General features: G+C 36.0%; 1 protein-coding gene across 1 annotated transcript in view; it reads right to left on the minus strand.

Moving 5' to 3' along the window:
* Positions 1-19,362: 19,362 nt before the first annotated feature.
* The window catches only part of LOC131951641 (retinal guanylyl cyclase 2), a 92,565-nt gene continuing 89,346 nt past the window's right edge, over positions 19,363-22,581 (minus strand). Inside the window, exons 18-20 of the mRNA XM_059313983.1 lie at positions 20,894-20,976; positions 20,157-20,171; positions 19,363-19,985 (exon numbers count right to left, since the gene is read on the minus strand). Of these exons, the coding sequence (XP_059169966.1) occupies positions 19,433-19,985; positions 20,157-20,171; positions 20,894-20,976 (651 nt within the window). The 3' untranslated portion in view covers positions 19,363-19,432. The remainder of the gene's footprint in view (positions 19,986-20,156; positions 20,172-20,893; positions 20,977-22,581) is intronic.

Raw genomic sequence — 22,581 nt, forward strand, 5'->3', positions numbered from 1 at the left:
GCCCCAATACATTATTGTATTCTAATAAAAAAAATCCAAACTGGGCATGTACACTTTAAATTCATTTGTGCCTATTCCAAATAGTATATCTTCTTCCGGTACAAATAATTCTTAAAGACATGAATGAAACCAAATATAATACATCATTTGAGGTTGAGAGTAGGGGTGGGGGAGGGGGTGGGATTTGGGCAATGGGGAGGGGGTAAGCGGTGGGGAGGGATGTGGACGGAGGTGAGGAGTGTGTCAGTCGCGTGTCATCATATTTCAGTGTCAGGTCAGCCATCATCTCGCTCAGGTCATGTTTACAACACAATGACAACGGCCTGACACACAAGGGGGACATGTGTGTACCTACAGATCATAGAGAATTTGGTGGACACACTAGGGGTCATCCATAAATGACGTCACGCTTTTTTGACGATTTTACCTCCCCCCTCCCCTCCGTCACACGTCGTCACAAAAAGCCAGACCCCCCCCCCCCTAAAATGACGTCACACCTCAGCCTACAACCCCCCTAAAAATTGCAGTTGAATTTTTTTAAAACATCGATATTATTCTAAAATCTTGTCTGAACTCAGTCAAAATAGAGTAATTTAATCAATTCCTATTACAATTTATTAAAACAGTTTTATAAAACGCGAAATAACGGCTAAAATTCGTTTTCTAACATTGCTTTTTTATAATGCAAAAGTGTGACGTCGCACCATCTGGACCCCCCCCCCCCCTCCCCCTCATCACACATCGTCACAAAATTACGGACCCCCCCCTCCCCCCTACGAGTGTGACGTCATTTATGGACGACCCCCTATGGGAACTCTTATGTGTCCTTACAGATCATAAGAGTTTTTGCTGACTCAATGACGGAACTCATATGTGTACCTACAGATCGCATAGTTTTTTGTTTTTTTTACACAGATCATAGAGATTTGGTTGACACCCTACTGAACACATCTGTGTACCTACAGATTACATAAGATTTGGTGGACACACCATGGGAGCACATATGTGTCCTTACAGATCATAAGAGTTTTAGTTGACTCAGGGACTGAACTCATACTCATACTTCCTACAGATCGCACAGATCGCGATTTAGTTGACACACTATGGTAACACCTGTGTACCGACAGAACACCTACATACCACCACAATGTGGTTGACATCTGACAACAAGCTTGCAGCGCGCGCATGTAAGTCACACACAAACAGAGTTCGAGACCAGTGTTTGACACCGCCATCAACCTATCAAACTGGCACTGACACTAAGCTGTCAGGTGACAATGCTGTTACTTGACACTGGTATTACGTTAACATCTAACCCTTGGACTTCGCCGTTAAATAACACTGACACTAATCTATTAAAAGTTAATACCGCCAAATGTTGAGTGACACTATCACTAAACTGTCATATGTCACTGACACCACTCTACCAAATGACAATCGCATATTTTATATAACCCTGGCACTATTGGAAGCCACTTGTCAGGTACCCGAACATTTGTTTACTAATGACATTTGGCCCGTATATTACAAACAACAAGCCAATAATTACAAAACATAAACACTGCTGTAATATAGCGTAATTTTGTTTAAATGTAAAATTGTTAAATAGACGAACACTTAAAATTCTTAAAACTCGAATTTACAGTTCAAAATGGTCTAATTTTAAAGTAAATGTGTGTATCTTTTCCTGTCATTAATGTAAAACGGTTAATCTTTATCTTTGATTATCAAAAACACCAAAAAAACCCACATTCATTGTATTTTAAGCAAACTGCCCCGGTAGCATGTATACCTGTATCAAAATATACCTGTATACCTGCATCAACCTACACCTGTATACCTGCATCAACCTACACCTATATACCTTCATCAACCTACACCTGTATACCTGCATCAACCTACACCTGTATACCTTCATCAACCTACACCTGTATACCTTCATCAACCTACACCTGTATACCTGCATCAACCTACACCTGTATACCTTCATCAACCTACACCTGTATACCTGCATCAACCTAGACAAAACCACGGCGACAGGTAGAGACTAGCTGAGGAAATTATCTTGACAAGGCAGCACAGTGAAAATAAACTACCGGTAGTCTAAATTTTTTTCCTCGTTTCCTAAAACCTAAATCAAAGTTAATCCTACTTGACCTTTTACCTTTAGGATTGATACGTTCTTTTGTGGATGCATGATTTTCCCGTCAAGGAATATTTAAATTTACCAGATATTTTTTTTTAAATGTTCCAGTTTTTATACAAGCTATTGTGTATTCAAGGGTGATTCATGATGAGTCATGGTTAAAAATGGACACATTTTGTAATCCAGTAATGTGAGGACAGAAACGTTAAATATTTTTTTAAAGTTTAGATTTGACATTTGATTAAAAGAAACTCGGAAAGATTTTACGGCTACACACTCGATTTTGGCTGATTTCGTTCACAGCACCTAGGCTGCTCCCCTTCCCACCATACAACTCTAACGTAGTCAGATTTTGAATTATTATTTTTTTCTTGGACTTTTTTCAAATTTTTATGTTAGTTCTGAGAGACAGAATGCTTGTTGAGACTTTTATGTTTGATCAATTATAACGTAGACATTTTTAAAACTATACGTTATGAAAATATAGTTTTAGATCCGAGACAAATTATTTGTTATGAAACTATAGTTTTAGACCCGAGATAAATTATACGTTATGAAACTATACTTTTAGAACCGAGATAAATTTTACGTTATGGAACTATACTTTAGACCCGAGATAAATTATACGTTATGAAACTATACTTTAGACCCGAGATAAATTATACGTTATGAAACTAATCTTTTAGACCCGAGATAAATTATACGTTATGAAACTATATTTTTAGACCCGAGATAAATTATACGTTATGAAACTATACTTTTAGACCCGAGATAAATTATACGTTATGAAACTAATCTTTTAGACCCGAGATAAATTATACGTTATGAAACTATATTTTTAGACCCGAGATAAATTATACGTTATGAAACTATACTTTTAGACCCGAGATAAATTATACGTTATGAAACTATACTTTTAGACCCGAGATAAATTATACGTTATGAAACTAATCTTTTAGACCCGAGATGAATTATACGTTATGAAACTATATTTTTAGACCCGAGATAAATTATACGTTATGAAACTATACTTTTAGACCCGAGATAAATTATACGTTATAAAACTATACTTTTAGACCCGAGATAAAGTATACTTTTTACAATTTACCTTTTATTCCGGTAATGAAAAGATATCAAATAAAAAGTTAATAGGGAGCTTTGATTCGCCAATGCCAAGCTTTGCCACCGTTGTTTATGAAAACTCTCAACTCTATACCTAACTCTAACCCTAGCCGTTTCTCTGTTACCTGATACACAGAAAAATTATCATAAACATCTATTTATTGATGTAATTAAGCAATGGCAGTGACGTAATTGTCAATTATTTTCAATACTTTTTTTAACAAAATTGGTTTAATGAAAAAAATGAAATATCCCAGCCATTAGGTAACAGATATCTGACGCTGATAGGCCGCGTAAAAAGTTTTAAAGAATGCTTTATTTAAAATGAAAATAAACAGCAAACATGTCAATGAATAAAATGAATTGGAGGATGTATGACTATATGTTTGAATTGTTTCTAGCACACACTTTACTATGCAAAAATTTGAGATTCTTGTAAATGGCTAAAATAATCGGTATTTCTTGAATTAAAACAACAATTTAAATTTTGGAGACTTTAATAGAGGTTAAGCATTGGGGGGGTCGTCCATAAATGACGTCACACTCGTAGGGGAGAAGGGGGGGACCGTAATTTTGTGACAGTGTGTGATGAGGGGGGGAGGGAGTTCATTATAAAAAAAAGCAATGTTAGACAACTAATTTTAGCTGTTATTTCACTTTTTACAAAATTGTTTTATTAAATTAAAATAGAAATTGATTAAAATACTCTATATTGGAAGAGTTCAAACAAGATTTTGGAAAACTATCGATGTTTTTTTTAAAGAAAATATTCAACTACAAATTTGAGGGAGAGGGGGTAGTAGGCTGAGTTGTGACGTCCTTTTAGGGGCGTGTCTGGCTTTTTTTTATGATGTGTGACGGAGGAGAGGGGGGAGTTAAAAATAGTTTTAAAACGTTGACGTCATTTATGGATGCAACCATTAACCTTTTTGTTTAGTATTGTATTGGGGAAATAGTCAGTGTTATGTTGTTCTTAGCTTATATGAATTTAATTTTACATATCGTATGCATGCAATCTACAAAGTGTTTAAATAATTGAATCCGTTATTAAATGAACAATTTAAACGAAAAACTATTTTATTATATATTTTTCAAATTTTAGTCTACGTTATTAATATCTCATATTTTTCTAAATTTTAAACATTTCTACAGGGTTTTAGGAAAAAAAATGTTTTTATTACAATGACATCTGTAAAGTGATGCTGACTCATGTTACATACGTGTGTTTCTGTGTAAGGTCAGAAATTAACAGCGTAAAACTATTTATAGTACAATGTCGGTTGGGCAATACACAATATTTTATGTCTAACAAAGTTTAACGCAAAACTATTTATAGTATAATGTCTGTTGGGCAATACAATAAAGTTTATGTCTCACAAAATTAAACGTAAAGCCTATTTATAGTGTACTGTCTGTTGTGCAATTCACCATATTTTATGTCAAACAAAGTTTAAGGCAAAACTATTTATAGTATTATGTCTGTTGTGCAATTCAACATATTTTATATCTCACAAAATTTGACGTTAAATATGTTATAGTATAATGTATGTTGGGTTCTACGCCATATTTTATCTCTCACAAAGTTTAACAAAGTTTAGCGTTAAACCTGTTTAACACAGATCGCATGCCTCTGTTGGGTTCTACCCCATATTTTATCTCTCACAAAGTTTAACAAAGTTTAGCGTTAAACCTGTTATAGTGTACACAGGTCGCATGCCTCTGTTGGGCCTTACCCCATATTTTATCTCTCATAAAGTCTCACAAAGTTTAGCGTTAAATCGGTTTAACACAGGTCGCATGCCTCTGTTGGGCCTTACTACATATTTTATCTCTCATAAAGTTTACCGTTAAATCTGTTATAGTGTACACATATCGCATGCCTCTGTTGGGCCTTACACCATATTTTATCTCTCACAAAGTTTACCGTTAAACCTGTTAACTTTACACAGGTCGCATACCTCTGTTGGGCCTTACACCATATTTTATCTCACAAAGTTTAGCGTTAAACCTGTTATCGTGTACACAGGTCGCATACCTCTGTTGAGTTCTACACCATATTTTATCTCTAAAACTGCTATCTCTGTCATTTCGGACAACATACATTTCTTCCTGTTAGAATACTTTACATGTTTCTGTAGAACCTGCTTCACAATGTAAGGAATCTTTAACACATTTAAACAAACAACAAAATGTGTGTTTCGATAACAATATAATACACCACAGCTATACTTTGTTTCATAATATTACAGTTACTGTATTACAGTATAGTTTGTAATGTTACATGAGTTTAAATGCTTCTGTCATTAAACTCACTAAATGTTTGCATTTCTATTTTTTAGTAGGAATTATTCTTATAATGCACGACTTTGAAGGCTGCGTAATATAATTGAGAATAATGTTTTGTTTATAAAAACATAAATTTATTTATTTATTAAATGTAAATATACGTAATATACGTATTCTTGTATGCTAATTGTCCGCGAAGTATAGGCCCCCCAATTGTTTTGACCAAATATTAGTATTTACATGTATATATGTATTGTAAAATTTAATCTAATACACTAGCGAACGTGTTGCAGTTATACACATTTATTAGTTTATGACACAAGTAAACCATACGCCCATAACTTCTTGAATCACAACAAAAAACCCTCATATTATGAGAATCAGCTTCTATAAACTTGATCTAGTAACTAATCAAGTAATAAATCTATCGCATAAATGCTTTCATTCAGAAACTTTCCAATGAAAAAAAACTATTATTATAACTTATATAGCACAAAATAAACAAATGATACACAAAGTAAAAAAATAAATAAATTACACCTTATATGGTAGATCCTCATACAGGAGAATGTGTATTTACAAGAAACTACACCTCATACAGGAGAATGTGTATTTACAAGAAACTACACCTCATACAGGAGAATGTGTACTTACAAGAAACTAAACCTAATACAGGAGAATGTGTACTTACAAGAAACTACACCTTATACAGGAGAATGTGTACTTACAAGAAACTACACCTCCGCCATCTTCTTAAAAATCCCACTTGTGTCAGAAGAGAGACGAACATTTTCTCTGTACCTACCTTACCTGGTCTTCATGCATGACCTTTGACCCCTGACACATCTTATGCTAATGAAGGCTGCTCATGTTTTCGGGGGATTTTATGAAATACGCTCCGACGAAATGAAAAAAAAAGCTGTCAGTTTTCTTTGATGAAATTAGTAGTCGAAAAAATAAATAAAATATAATCCCAGTTCACCAAAAACATTGCTGCTACATAACACTTAAATGTATTATATTTTAATATTTCAATCTTATAGAAGTTGTTTATCGTTAGCAATCAAAATGAAACTACTAATTAGCTTAATTACATGGCTGCATAATAACCACAACAAGTCTTCAAAGACTACAGCTAACAACAAATAAAAAGCCAGCAATTCTGAAAAAAAAAAAATAATAATGATAATACTAAATTTACTTTTGCACCAACACACTATGTTAATCAGCTCAGCTAAACACCACAATAGATAAGATCACCCAGATCTTCAATGCATATAAAATATAAATTTATTCAAAAACCTTTTGGATTACCGGCCTTGGGTAATTAAATTGCACAATAAGGAAATAAAAAAAAGTTTTCAAAACCTCATTTGTCAGACTAAAAAAAAAAGTAATAAATTCTGAGTAACAATTTAGATTTCGTTTAATCCTAAGCTAAAAATTGTGATTAGTTTAGGGAACTTCCTTTACCACTCATGCAGTTTAATATTGTTAAATTAAGGAACTTTCTTTCAAAATAAGGCGTTATATGTTAATACAAGTGAAAATTTATTGTTCTAATGACGCGATCACGGTATTATGCAGTGAATCAAACGTGTTAAAAAAAAACTACAATATCGTTTTGAATCTGGTGGTTCATACTGAAAGAAACGCTGGCAGGGTTTGATGCACAAAATAGAATGACAAGATGAGCGGGGTAGTGTGCAACCAAGTGCAAAGGTTCTTTTTGTCCTTTTTTATTTTTTTTTTCAAAAATTTCACAACGAAACAAAGAAATTTTTTGAATAATATAAGAACTGTATGGTACATACATTTTCTTACAGTTATCTCTTCCAGACTTTTTTCTCCGGGTAGGGGGGGGGTGTACACTTGATATTTTCGGGGTGGTGGTAGGTGGGGGGTGCGTATTAAATTTTCCTGGGGTGGGGGCAGACACTGGTAGAAGTATATATTTTCTATATAAATTCTATTTCGTTTTGGGGGGGGGGGGTCGGTAGAATTTCTTTCCCTTAAATAAAAATGTAAACAAACCTTTCTATATTAAAAATACATTGTTTAACCAGTTTCCGCACCCCACCAAAAAATTTAAGTCAGTTTTATGTGCCCCCCCCCCCACCTCCCGGTAGAAAAAAATCTCTGAAACAATCACTGATGCCATATACAGCACATTTTACACAGCCGTATGATCAGCGGTGTCCACAACCCAACCACATGAGAACCTCCCTGTCTACATGTAGCCCCGCCCGTCTATCTCTGGGGGATCTAACATGCCCACGGCTAACTTAACTCTAACTCTAAGCATGGGCTGGGCCGACCGCTGCAGCTAAATATAGCCTGGCTTATACACCGATTTAAGAGCTGCTGATACTGATCTTCCATGTATTAGAAACCAAATAGTCAAGTTTGTTATCGATTTTTACATCAGTGGTTTGTTATTGTAGTATGTTTTAGTTGGCATAGTATAAGCTTAATATTTTGATAACCAATATTAGGTAGTTAGTTCATTTCCTTGATAATATTCGGTTATTGCAGTATGTTTAATTTGGCATTGTGTAATTTGCTGATAATATTAGGTAGTATATAAATTTGCTGAATATGTTATGAGCTTGGTATGTTGATAACCAGTATTACATGTAGTAAGTTTATTTCCTTGAAAATATTCGGTTATTGCAGTATATTTAATTTGGAATAGTGACGAGATTTGTAAAATGAAAATATTGATTTTGATTTTTTGCACGATTACAATACGTCCTCTATATTTGTTTACCAGAAAGTAAGAAGGAGCACTTTTGTCTCAAACCTGTATTTTTTCCATCTGCAGACTGCTGTCCCCATAAGTGTTATATAAGAATATAAAGTTTAGGGGAGATCACTCTCGTTTTATCTAAACTCACTTCTTAGACAGTTCAAGGAACAATAGTACAACAAGGGACGCTACTCTAACAAAGTTAGAGCGCATGAATGCCATGGTAAGCTCCCTTGTGTATTATGACACGCTACAGAGCCCAGCGTTGTAGATAAACACTACTTCATCTCAGGGGCGTAGCGAGGGGGGGGGGGCGAGGGGTGCGGATCGCACCGGGTGACACCATTTAGGGGGGTGACACCAAGGAAAAATATAGCAAAATATATAGAGAAAAACTCGAGGGGGGGGGTGCAAATCGAAAGTTTGAGGGGGGTTGCAAATCGAAAACTTTAGGGGGGGGGTGCAAATCGAAAGTTTGAGGGGGGGGGGGGTGCAAATCGAAAACTTGAGGGGGGGGGCAAATCGAAAGTTTGAGGGGGGGGGGGTGCAAATCGAAAATTTGAAAGTTTGTCCCTGGGAAGGGTCTCTATGCCTCTGGGGGGGGGGTGACACCATTAAGTGCCGCACCGGGTGACACCCGATCTCGCTACGCCACTGCTTCATCTGCCCCAATCGCCCCTGAGACAGCGTCAATAAATTGTCATTACGTCATAGCATTGAAGTGTCGTATGATAAACATGAAACCAGGTAGTTTAGGTTAGGTTTGCCTATCGCCCCTCCTGGGACATAGGTCGCTGACAAGAGCTTTCCAGGCGTCTCTGTCCTGGGCTAGTCTGTCCAACTGTCCCCAGGTGTATCCAATCTTCTTGGTGTCTTCCTCCAGGTCACGTCTCCAGGTATTTCTTGGTCTGCCTCTCCCCCTCCTGCCTTGTGGATTCCAGGTGAGGGCCTGTCTTGTTATGCTGGATACAGACTTCCTGAATGTGTGGCCAATCCTTCTCAATTTTATCTGGAGGATCTCTACTACAGATGGCAGTTGATTTGTTCGTTGCCATAGAACATCATTGTTGATGGTTTTACAGAGAGTATAGCAGATAGTACAGTTAGTAACCTAATTCCAGTCCTTCATAAATTAAAAATGAGCATTTTATTTTTCTTCTGAAGTCGCACTGTTGATTAGTAGTTCAGAGCAGGACGTAGCGAGGTGACACCATTTAGGGGGGGGGGGGGGGGGGGGGTGGGTGACACCAAGGCAAAAAATAGCAAAATATATAGAGAAAAACTTGAGGGGGGGTGCAGATCGAAAACTTCAGGGGGGGGGGGTGCAAATCTAAAACTTGAGGGGGGATGCAAATCGAAAGTTTGAGGTGGGGGGGGGGGGTGCAAATCGAAAATATGAAAGTTTGTCCCCGGGAAGCGTCGCTACGCCTCTGGGGGGGGGTGACACCATTAAATGCCGCGGGTGACACCCGACCTCGCTACGCCACTGGTTCACTGGTTCAGAGTATTCAAAAACAAAAAAATTAGTACAGCAGTGATTGTTTTACTGTAACTAATACGCTGTTGCGTATGAATAAAATCCTGCATGAGCTGTAGTGTGAAAGATAGGCAAACATTTAAACCACTTCCGTGACTCGTTGCTCTTCTGTAAACGTTAAACAGTCTAATAAAGGTGCCCCATAAAGCTCATTTAAATAGTTATGTACTAAGCAAATTAGCAATTGCTTCTCTGAATTATTATTTTTAAAAATGACATTGCAATTAAAGACATGTAATCAAAATTAATAACATAAATAAAAAAAACCGTAAGAATAAAAAGAACATGGGAAAACATTACATATTTCAACCTTAGTGATTCATATGCTTTTGACGAACACTTTTTCTCAATTTTCAGCGCGCATAAAATGAGATATTTTTTTTTAAACTCAATTATTTCAGGCCAGAATTGAGTTTCACGATAGTTTTACTTTGCAAATAATTGGGTTAAATTACTGAATTCAGGTCTAGCGGTAGATATCGGGACTGCTAACCCGTAAGTCTCGAGTTCGAATCCGGGTTCAAGTCAGTAGACCGTCCACCCTACTCTGATGGGTACCTAACTCACGTTAGGGAAAGTAAAGGCAGTTGAGCATAGTGCTGATCACACTATCCCTTCATATGCCGAGGTCACAGAAACAAGTGAACTCTACTTCACTTGCCATACAGGCCGTCACGTTTGAAAAGGGAACTTTACTTTTTTTTACTAAATTCAATTAGGAAAAAAATGTATTTCAAATTTAGTGAGACATGCTACTCATATATATATATATATATATATATATATATATATATATATATATATATATATATATATATATATATATATATATATATATATATATATATATATATGAGGGGGGTAAAAATATACAAGTGGAGTGGCTCATTTCCTAGTTTTGTCTGCAAAGATAAATAGTTAAATAAAAGCATAAGAAAACCTATGATAAATTGAAAATTGAAACAACAATATATAATGTATGGATACTTAGATCCCCTTTTTGCTAGGGCACTAACTTCGTTAAATTATGCGGATAGTGTGGTGTGTGAACAGTTATATACCAGCCGCTTCGAACTTGAGTTGCTCGGGTTAGCGATCGAATGGTCTACCTCTCGGCCACAACTTCCCACGAATCTAGTTTTTATTACTAGGTAAACAACAGCGTTCACGGCGTATCGACTTGATCCCACCGGGAATAGTCGACTCCGGATGTGACGTCACCATTGAACTTTGACCTAAATGCACAGTAACTATTGTCTTTAGGGCCCACCTAGCTGACAATAATTTGTTATCGTAGACATATTTACCATAGCAGAAGCTGTATATCTTTTCATTGCCGGTTTTCCGTAAAGTTTTGAAACATCTTCGGAAATAACGTGATGAAAATTCTGTAGAAATACCATGTAATAACTATTTGTCTGTTTTCCCGTGCGCGTTTTTTTTTTTAAATAGCAATTCCGTTTTGTTGTACTTCATAAGATATAAGGGAATAGTTTAGAGTTCGAATCCCGTAAGAGTCACATAAGATTCCCAGAGTATGTTTTTATTTAGGGTTAAAAAAAAATCTCGTTTGTTTTTTCTTTAGTAAGTTTACAGGGTCGTGTTGATGATGTGACAACATGAATTAGTGTGGCCATCACAATAACCAACGGTATTCATGTCCCAATACTTTGTTCGGTTGGGATTGTTAACTATTCCATGGATGTGTGGAGTTATAGGCCTACCGTGGAATCAATCAAAAGACTTCCTAGTTAACTGTTACTTGCTCTATTAGCACGGTAAAGTAGTTCTATAATCTCCTCCATAATCTGAGTTAGATATAGAACATTTTAAAAGAAAATTCGTTTCAGGAATTTGTAGTGATTGACGTATGGTCCGAGAATATTAAAATAAAAAAAAAACACTAAAAGGCTAGATAATGTAGAAAACGAGAAGCTATTGGAGATCTGTGGACATGTAAGAATAGAAAGGCAAATCTGGGAGAGAAAATGGCGATGGACTGGAAGCAGGCTATGGAGTCAGACAGGCCCTGGAGTAGAACCCCAAGTAAAGCGACGCAGGGGTCGACCCAGGAAGACATAGCGACGCAGGGGTCAACTCGGGAAGACTTAACGACGCAAGGGTCGACCCAGGAAGACATAGTGACGCAGGGGTCGACCCAGGAAGACATGGCGACGCAGGGGTCAACTCGGGAAGACTTAACGACGCAAGGGTAGACCCAGGAAGACATGGTGACGCAGGGGTCGACCCAGGAAGACATAGCGACGCAGGGGTCAACTCGGGAAGACTTAACGACGCAATGGTCGACCCAGGAAGACATGGTGACGCAGGGGTCGACGCAGGAAGACATGGTGACGCAGGAGTCGACCCAGGAAGACATGGTGACGCAGGAGTCGACCCAGGAAGACATAGCGACGCAGGGGTCAACTCGGGAAGACTTAACGACGCAAGGGTAGACCCAGGAAGACATGGTGACGCAGGGGTCAACCCAGGAAGACATGGTGACGCAGGGGTCAACCCAGGAAGACATGGTGACGCAGGGGTCAACTCGGGAAGACGTAGCGACGTAGCGTGCTAGAGGAGGCTGAAATGAAAGGAAGGAATTGTGGACAGCTGAAAAGAGTAGCAGGAGATCGTGGAAAGCACTCAAGGAATGAAAGGGAAAAATGATAATGGTGATGACGTAAGGCCCACTTAAGTTTCTTATAGCGATTTAATAACAAGAAACTGATAGTTTAAATAATAAACAATTTATTTACAGACAGGAAAAACCAACAAACAAAAAAATTACAAAATAATAATAATAATCAAGAAACAAATTTCAGAAAATTCGGACAAAAACAAACACAGACAGCAAATCGAAAACGCAGACTCGTGAAAAAGTGAATAAACATTTTATTATTTATAAACATGACAAGTGTTGGTGTCCTCGTTAAAGCGAAGACCGATTAAAATTAATTGGTCTGTTGATTGTCATGCATGGTGTTGTTACATGTCACGTGGCAATTTAATGACAACATGATTGGGTGGTAATTAGGTGAGCCGACAACGGAATTGATGAGGTGAGCTAATTGGTAAGCCGATGAGGTAAACTAACTAGTATAAGTGATGAGGGTGATGATAACTTGATATAGACGGAAGCTTATTATATTGATGGTAAAATTTAACTTTTAAAAGTAACGAAAAAATTGCTATAACATGTGATATTGTTTATGTCTATATGGTAGAGACTGTGGAGATGAAGAAATGAGATACATCAACATGATGCTTATACTCTGTGTCTACTGTTGTTATTGTTATAAAATAAACTTTTTTTGTTATTCATATTATTATTGTTATTGTTATTGTTGTTGATATTTTTATTATTATTATTATTATTATTATTATTATTATTATTATTATTATTATTATTATTATTATTATTATTATTATTATTATCATCATTATTCATCTTCTTCCCATTCTTCTTCTTCTTATTATTATTGTTACATATGTTGACACCAAGTACCATCACCATTTGAGTAACACATTAGAGATTTCGGAATTGAATATTCGATTTCTTTAGAAATTTCGTTATCAAATATTTAGAACATTCTGTATATATTTTAAAAACAATCGAGGTGTTAAAAATTACATTTAAAATATCGATTTCCAATGGTTCTGATGTGTTTTGTATGTTATATGGGTCTAGGAAAAAGTTATTGTGTAACCCCTTAGATTTTAGAACCACTGCATGAAATGTAAACAAAGGAAGACTGGGGTCATTGACCAAACTGAACTAAATAACCTGGGGTTCATAGACGACATTAAGGTGTAGCCCGCACTCAGATTTTAGAACCCCTGATTACAGTGTAAACAAAGGAAGACTGGGGTCATTGACCGAACTAAACTAGTTGACCTGATGATGACAAATGACATACAGGAAGTGACAAATGTCACGTGATTGCTTTCAGTTGACTGTCTTACGTGACCAAGTACACATTAATGACGTGATAAACTGCTGACATAAGTGATGACGTAAGCTAATTACAGTTGTGACATGTCGTTTAAGTTTGAGGGGACTTAAGATTTAATACCTAATTTTACAGTTCAATTTGTGCTAATTTTAAGTACAATAAAGATCAGCAAACTACCAACTCCAATGCGCCATTAAAATGCTGCTCCATGGCATATTATCAAAAACTTGAATTTAAAAAGTGTGGGGGCATAAATCATAAATCATTCTAGTCGTCCATAAATGAAGCCACACAAATTTAGCCAATATTTCTCCCACCCCACCCCACCCCTCCTCACGTAATCGCCGTATATTCACGTCAAACCTGACCTCCCCCCCCTCTCAACCCTTTTTCAGCATTATATGAAAATGTTAACCCCCCCTCCCCCCCCCCCCTTTAACAATTATACGTTTAAGGTAAACTATAGTTAATTTCTAAGACCTGCATAGTATAATTAGTCTCATATTTATAATTAACCTCATAATATAATTAACCTCCTATTTTACGCCACATGGCTTAACCTAGCTCAAATAGGACAAAATATATATTCACGTCAAACCTGACCCCCCCCCCCCTAAACCCTTTTCAGCATGGTATGAAAACGTTCAACCCCCCCACCCCCCCCCCCTTAACAATTATACGTTTAAGGTAAACTAAAGTTAATTTCTAACACCTGCATAATATAATTAACCTCATATTTATAATTAACCTCATAATATAAATAACCTCATATTTTACACCTCATGGCTTAACCTAGCTCAAATAGGACAAAATATATATTCACGTCAAACCTGACCCCCCCCCCCCTCAACCCTTTTCAGCATGGTATGAAAACGTTCAACCCCCCCCCCCCCCCCCCCACCCCCCACCCCCCCCTTAACAATTATACGTTTAAGGTAAACTAAAGTTAATTTCTAACACCTGCATAATATAATTAACCTCATATTTATAATTAACCTCATAATATAATTAACCTCATATTTATAATTAACCTCATGATATAATTAACCTCCTATTTTAAGCCTCATGGCTTAACCTAGCTCAAGTAGGACAAAATAACAAAAGCCTAAACTCTCGTCCTCTATTGGTGTGTGAAATCATTGATCCACTACCCCACATCCAATTATTATAACGCAAAATCTAACTGGTAGTGCTGAAGTATAATATTTTTGGAGCCCCACAAATGTTATATTAGTATTGATTTTTTTAAAAGCGTTTTTTATTAAGGGGGCAGTATCACACCCAGACAAAGGGAGAGAAACAAAAAAATTCACCAAAAAATTTTCTTTTTGTCAAATTATTTATAAAAAAAAATGTTTGCATCGTACATTAAATTTCTTTAACGTGCTGTTTTATAGCTCTTTGATTATCACTACTATGTTAAAAAATGTATGTGTGTATGTATAATAGTTTGTTTTTTTTTGGGCACATTTTTTCGTCAATTTTCATTTGTCTGGGCGATACTGTCCCCTTAAAAAACGTAACAGCTGGTTTGCAAGATGAAGTATACTGAAATAGCATAATGTTGGCAGATTGTCATAAACATTAAGAAAAATTGTTAAAACATTATCATTAATAATTTATCAAGTAAAAAGTCATGAATAAACACCAGTCCTTAATGACCGGGGGAAAAACGACATTCAATGAACCATTAACAATTTATGTATAGTTGAAAGAACAATTCTAGATTTTACCTTACATATTTACAATGAATTCAAAACATGTACATAGGTTTAAAGATACTTCTAAGGGGAGGATAAAACGATAATATATTCGGGATTGACATAATGTTGGATTGTTTCCCTTTTACTGTAAGAAAATTATATTAATTGTTTAAATTGTTTTAAATAATTGTCCTGAAATATAAAATAAATATCAACATACATATTCTGTAAATTATGAAACGAAAAAAATATTATTGCGTCTTTATTTCAAAAACACTATCCTAAATTTAATATAATTAATAGTTTTAACTTGGGAATTAGAAAGAAAACATTTCTTATCTGAATGTCTAGCACAGAAATATTTTTAAAAGAAACCGTAATAGGGTAGTTAACCAGTATCACAGAGCATGTGGATAGTCTGACCTCAAGAGGTCAGGGTTGAAAGGTCAAAAACAGTAAACAAAAAAATAAATTCTATTGATTTAAAATAAGTAAGAGACTATAAAATATTAAAAGTTGTGAATTTCAATCAAAAACATGATGACAATACATGTGAACATGGTCTTGGACGGAATTTAGATTAATTAACTTAAAAAATACACGTAATATTTAACTCCTAAATTATTCAAAATATTTAAACGACAAAATAAACATCATGTGATGGTGTCACTAACACCAGATTAGATCTTCTGATGTATTTTGTGCAGATTTTGTATTTTGTTAAGGAGAAATTACCTTCTACACAGTAGTATTTCTTTCAGGATTTTTTTCCAAGAGAACACGGGGGGGGGGGGGGGGGGCCTCTCATAACTTCAAGGGGGAGGAGGGGTGCATTTTAAGCTTCAAATGAGGCTCACAATGGTTTAAGTATATATTTCCCATATAATTTATATATATATATATATATATATATATATATATATATATATATATATATATATATATATATATATATATATATATATTTATATATATAAATTATATGGGAAATATATATATATCTTTTCTCCGGGGTGTAGGTGTGGACGTGGTCTCGGGGAGGGGACAGTGACCATTCTAGAAATTTCTGAAAAAACTCTCTTACTCTGCTAAATGAATGTGTAGTTACTTGTCTTGGGGTTTCAAGGAATTTCAGGTTTAATCAGTGGACGAAAAAGTGGATTTAAAATATTCTGGCCAAGTTTCTTCAATTAAATTTAACAAAGACTGAAACATCACTTTTCTTTTATTAAATATGATATTTTTTTAAAACGGAAAAAAATGTATTGGGGATACGAAGGGCAAGGAGACAAACTCCTTTTTTGGCAAATGGTAAGTCAAGATTTAAAAATATTGTTTAAAATGTTTGAACACATAATTTAATAGCCATACGCGCTTAATTTTTTATTTTATTTTTAAAAATATTAACAACAACATATTCAAAATTGTTGCGAATCTTTGAACACATGATTTAGTAATGCCTACTTCGAGTACGATGCAGACATGTAGAAAATAACAAAATACAGAAACATTCTTTGAATGTCTGGTCGTGGAAGCGAGAAAAAAATCATACATGCTGACATATATGACAAACATACTTACAACTATCTCAAATTAAATTTCGAGCTAGTCTTGACGTATTACACAACCTATTCTGTCTGTTGTATAGTGCTGACTCACATACAAAGATACATTCCAGAACATTCTATAGACAAATATTATAAACATGACAAAATTCAATGTATTGAAGAAAATACAAGCTTATACAAATACAAATTTAATCATAAACAATGACTGAATACAACGTATCCAGCCAAATCAACTCATACTCAAGACTTATAATGAAAAAACAAATTAAAGTTCTGTATACATAAGTACATCTTCAAGAAGTAATTTGATGAGTTATCTTTATACGTCGAATATCATAATTTCCCAATGAGTATGATGAATAAAACATACAATAATTGAACACATTTTTAAATATCTAAACCTGTCTTTTATGACCTAAACAATCAATTAAATTACAAACACAACAGAATCGTTTTTTAATCTTTTTTTTTTCAAACGACATTAGATTGTAAAAAAAAAAAATAGTTGTATACATTTTTAAAAGACGGCTTTACTTTGCAGACACACTTAAATATATCTTCCATTCTTTTTTCTCAAACGATAAAATTAGATAGCGACTACACCATAATATATCTTATACATTATCTGATATATGTACATGTTTTCTTACAACATTCGGCATGAGATTGCAAACACACGAGAAGAGAAAAGTTTGAACACACGCTTGGTATCTCACAGGTACCATTGTCCACAGCAACATCTTTTGGTCCTTGAACAACAGCCCAACAACGTGTCCAGTAATGAAAACACTGGTACCACAGATGTGCGCTTGACCTTTGAACTTTACACTTGCTCCGTATCACAAAAATGTAACTATTTGCATAAATATTATTACAATCAAAAATTGATAAGATTTTAAAGTAAATGCAGTGATATAAATTTTGATTATTTTTGTGTCGTGTTAGACACGATATACCGCCATTAAATAAGTGGATTCCCTTGATCAAGATCGCGAGCTATTATGAACAGAATTAAAATAACATAGCATCAATCGCCGATTATTGCGTCAATATATTAAACGCCTCGCTTCATATTTACAGTTTTTTACCCACCCAACTAGACCCGCGTTCAGGGGGAGATCAATACAAGGAAAAAGATAATTCCGGACAAGACCGACAACCACGGGGAAAAAGGGTGATAACTGGTAATAAGATGAATCGAATTGTAAAGCACTGGATGACACGGCGCTGAGCCAATATTTGTAGGAGCGACTGCTACGGTAATTGCGTTCGTTAGAGCTCCGTTTTGTAACCGCTGCTTTCGACCGTCTTCACATCTCGTTAATACTGTGTCCCTTCAAAGTTGTTGGTTTTATTTTTTTTTTTTTTTTTTTTTTTGCTAGAATTACCACCCATGATGCACTGAATGATCTCGCTTTGGTGTAGGAGATGACTGATTAGCTGACATAAAATTGACAGAACCCGACTGAAATTCGCTGAATTTGTTTCATATTGTCACCAGTAACTACGGCAGTTCTTAAGTAAAAAAAAAGTATGCGCGATATTCGTGCCAATCAACATTGCGCTGTGGGTACCTTTTCAGAGACTATGTTGTGAGTAAATAGCTAACAAAGTATCATACTCGTGTCAATACGGCTTAGAGATTATTTTTTTTTAAATCTATTTCGTAAAATTCGGTCAACTGACAGTTTCTGAAGCATGCGTTAGCTTTTGGTCTTATGCCAAGAAATATATTCTTGTATGGGCGGCGCTACAGACGGGCACATTATTTGGTCTACATAGTGGACATATATTCTGGACAACCATGCTGATATATTTATAGATAACCATGTTAAAATATTTTCCAAACAACAATATTGGGCACATCACTTGGGCCATTTAATAAATTTATCTCAGTACCGTTAATGTATGTACTTTTTTCCAACACCAAATGAACACATTGTCTTATTTAAACGGTATATACATTGTCTCGCATAGTGCTTATTAACCTGATTTTGATCAAACACCAGGTGTTCGATAATTCACTCTCAGTGATTCGGCGGAGGTAAAGACACACACCAAAACTCATATAATTCACGATCGGATTTTGTCAATGCGAACAACATAACTATTAAGATGGGTTTGCTGAATGTGGATATGAAACTGATGGGGTTCGGTACCACCGTAACGGTTTATAAACTCTGGTCTAGCCCATACAATGGACACTTTGACTAAAGTAGCGGTAACTCTTCTGTTACAATGGGATGACCTGTGTGTCTCTCGGATCTCTTGCGATCCGGGTCACATGACCATCCTTCAGACCTCCGTGACGGGGGTCACATGACCATCCTTCAGACCTCCGTGACGGGGGTCACATGACCATCCTTCAGACCTCCGTGACGGGGGTCAGCTCGTCCCCGAAGTCCACCAACAGCGAGTAGTTCGTGTGTAAGGAGACATCCGACGACGACACGACGGCGTTCTTGCTGTGGTTCGTCCGCTTCATCTTGTCGTTGCCGGGCCCGACCACGTACGTATCGCTGCCGTGGGAATGTTTCCTCTCGGATCCGAACCCGCTGTCGTCACTCTCGCTGTGGCTGTTCTTCAACGCCGGCACCGCCGCTCCGTCCGTCACGGCATCGCTGACGTCATTGGGCAACCGCGGAGTTTCGTTCGTCATGTTGATGTCAACAGTGACGATGCTCGTGTTTCTATTTTTAGCTTGAGTGCATGAGTTCCGATGAAGCTCGTCTAAAGTCGGAATGCTAGTCTGTGATAAGTCCAGCATCTCGGTGACGTCAGACTTGTCATCCGGGCTATGGTTAGGATTGGACGCCATTAAATTCGGTGCGGAACTAGACTTGCCAATAATCTCAGGAATCGCCAAGTTCACGCCAGTCTTAAGGTCAAGTTTGAGGTCACCCAGAATCGAATCAAGCCTGTAAATTTAAAAAAAAAAATCATTAAACCCCCCTTTCTAATTAGGCTAATTGGATGTTAAATTTACCAATCAATTCTATAATGAAATTATTCGGTTGAATGATTCGGCAATTTGTTATGGGCGAGCTCAGCAAGAAATGAGCCGAGGTCTAATGAAAAGGAGTACTCACCCATGCGTGTTATCGCTGCATGCATGAAACAATAATTATCGTTATAATAAATCACAGCCAAGATTTTACAAGATACGCTAAATTAATTTATCAAATTAATAAAAAAAAAACATATACAAGGACATTTTTAATCAAAATTTAATTTACAAACATAGATGGTTGCCATGGTAATTGTTTACGTAAACACAACCCAGGAGGAAGTAACCAGGTTGAAACAGGCGTAACAAATATAGGAAAATGAATCTGGTTAAGAAACCAATGAAGCGTGTAAACTCAATTACGTTACCGATAATGAAAAAAAAATTACGTAAATGTGGCTTATGTTTTTCAAATACTAGTTTACATCATAACATGGGTACAGTTGAACTTCAGAAATATGTTTTTCAAGAAACAATCTGTTGTTATTTGAAGCTAAGACAACATTGTTTACAACTCTCCAGAGATTCATGGGAATTTGAAAATCTATTTTGTTATTAAAATAATTCTAGATCGCGGAGGGGGGGGGGGGGGGGGTTGGAGGGGGGGGGGGGGGGGAATAGGTAGGACTGATAAGCATATGGTTGGTAACCCGAAAAGTCCTAAGTTCAAATTCCAAGATGACGCTAGATGTGAAGACGATTTTATAAGTAAAATAACTTATCCAACCATTCTTTGAAAATAAATGTAACATAATCAAACGTTGATTACACAGGGGAAGTAACCTAGTCTACCAGAGTTTAAAAAGGGACGTAACCTACCCGACAAGCGCTGGCGGTTCCGGGAGTTCTTTATCAAATCCTTCTTTCCCCACAAGCCAGTATGTGTTGTGCATGCCTTTACCCTGAGAGGGACGGTACAAAACAAATTAGAGGCCAATTGAAAATAGACGAGACATATAATCAAGGCCGACCTGTAATATATTTTACGAAGGCAAAAGGTACAATCAGCTCAGTGGCGTAGCGAGGTCGGGTGTCACCCGGAGCGGCACTTAATGGTGTCACCCCCCAGAGGCGTAGCGACCCTTCCCGGGGACAAACTTTAAAGTTTTCAATTTGCACCCCCCCCCCTAAAACTTTCGATTTGCACCCCCCCCCCTCAAGTTGCTATTTTTCGCCTTGGTGTTACCCCCTAAATGGTGTCACCCGGTGCGGTCCGCCCCCCTCCGCCCCGCCCCCTCGCTACGCCCCTGAATCAGCTTATATAATTTCAACGTTAGACAGTTTTCTAAATTGATCCAATCGTCTTTCCCCACCTCTGGGTCAGTTAAACTTGTTTCGTTTTTCATAAAACTCCTACTTTTTAAAAAATTTAGTAATAAAATCTTTTTAAAAATATGACTGTTGAACTATGAAATTTATCTTAAATTAAATCTACTGAAAGAAAACCCCAGAGATCTTTGGGAAATTGTTATATTAGAATTTAAACAATTTTATTTATAAAACAGGTGAGATTCTTAAACTAGTACACATGTTCACAAAAGTTAATACAAGTTTGTGATAACATCATTTCGGCTTATTTCAGAATTCTGTATCAAAATAATTATTATTTTCTTCTAGTTCAACGTTTGATCTTCCTGTTGGATTCAAATCCCGAAAAACATTTATCTGGCAACATATGGATATTGGACGCACCCAAATCAAATTCTTACACCGCTGGGTAAACAAGTTTATAAATTAACAGAGCTTATTGCATAATTAATGCAGTTAGGGATGACTTGATTTGATTATTTAAATAAGTGGAATATGCTCAAATTATATCTAACTGCGGCGCCATCTATGCAGTGAGATCGCAACAACAACATAGAAACATAGAAATAGGCTAGCTACAATGAATGTATTTAAACGTGAGATTATTTATAGACATAATTAAATCCCATTTTTTAATTAACTATTCTGGGTAAAAGCTTCTAACACCTTAAAACGAAGCATATCAATTATAAACAAAATTGCACAAGACATTCAACGTGAGAAATAAAAATAGCAAACATGAATCTAATGTTAAAAATAGCAAAGAGGAATCTAATGTTAAAAATAGCAAAGAGGAATTTAATGTTAAAAATGGCAAAGAGGAATTTAATGTAGTATTGATTGCTCAGCTGTGTATTAAATACAGCTGGAGGCTTAACATTTGATGTACATTTATTTTGTTTTTTCTGTATGTTCAAGGTCTTTGTTTGAAATAAGCGAAAAATGGTAGTATCTTAATGGATGTTTGTAATTCTAAGTAGTTAGTGTTACATTTTAAATAACCAATAATGTGAGCGATATATAAGACTTAAACTATAGTTTCTTGTATGTAAATATTATAAATACTAAATTCGGCTGGCATATACATTTCAAAATCATACAAGGTTGACACTATAAGATATATAGAAACAACTATTACGGACAAAGTAATGTGGTGTTCAATTGGGCTAGAAAGTCTCTCGTTTTTTCTCATTTAAAAT

The sequence above is a fragment of the Physella acuta genome, unplaced genomic scaffold (assembly GCF_028476545.2).
Source record: "Physella acuta isolate Inbredline_101_S28 unplaced genomic scaffold, ASM2847654v3 ptg000819l, whole genome shotgun sequence".
Taxonomy (NCBI): domain Eukaryota; kingdom Metazoa; phylum Mollusca; class Gastropoda; family Physidae; genus Physella; species Physella acuta.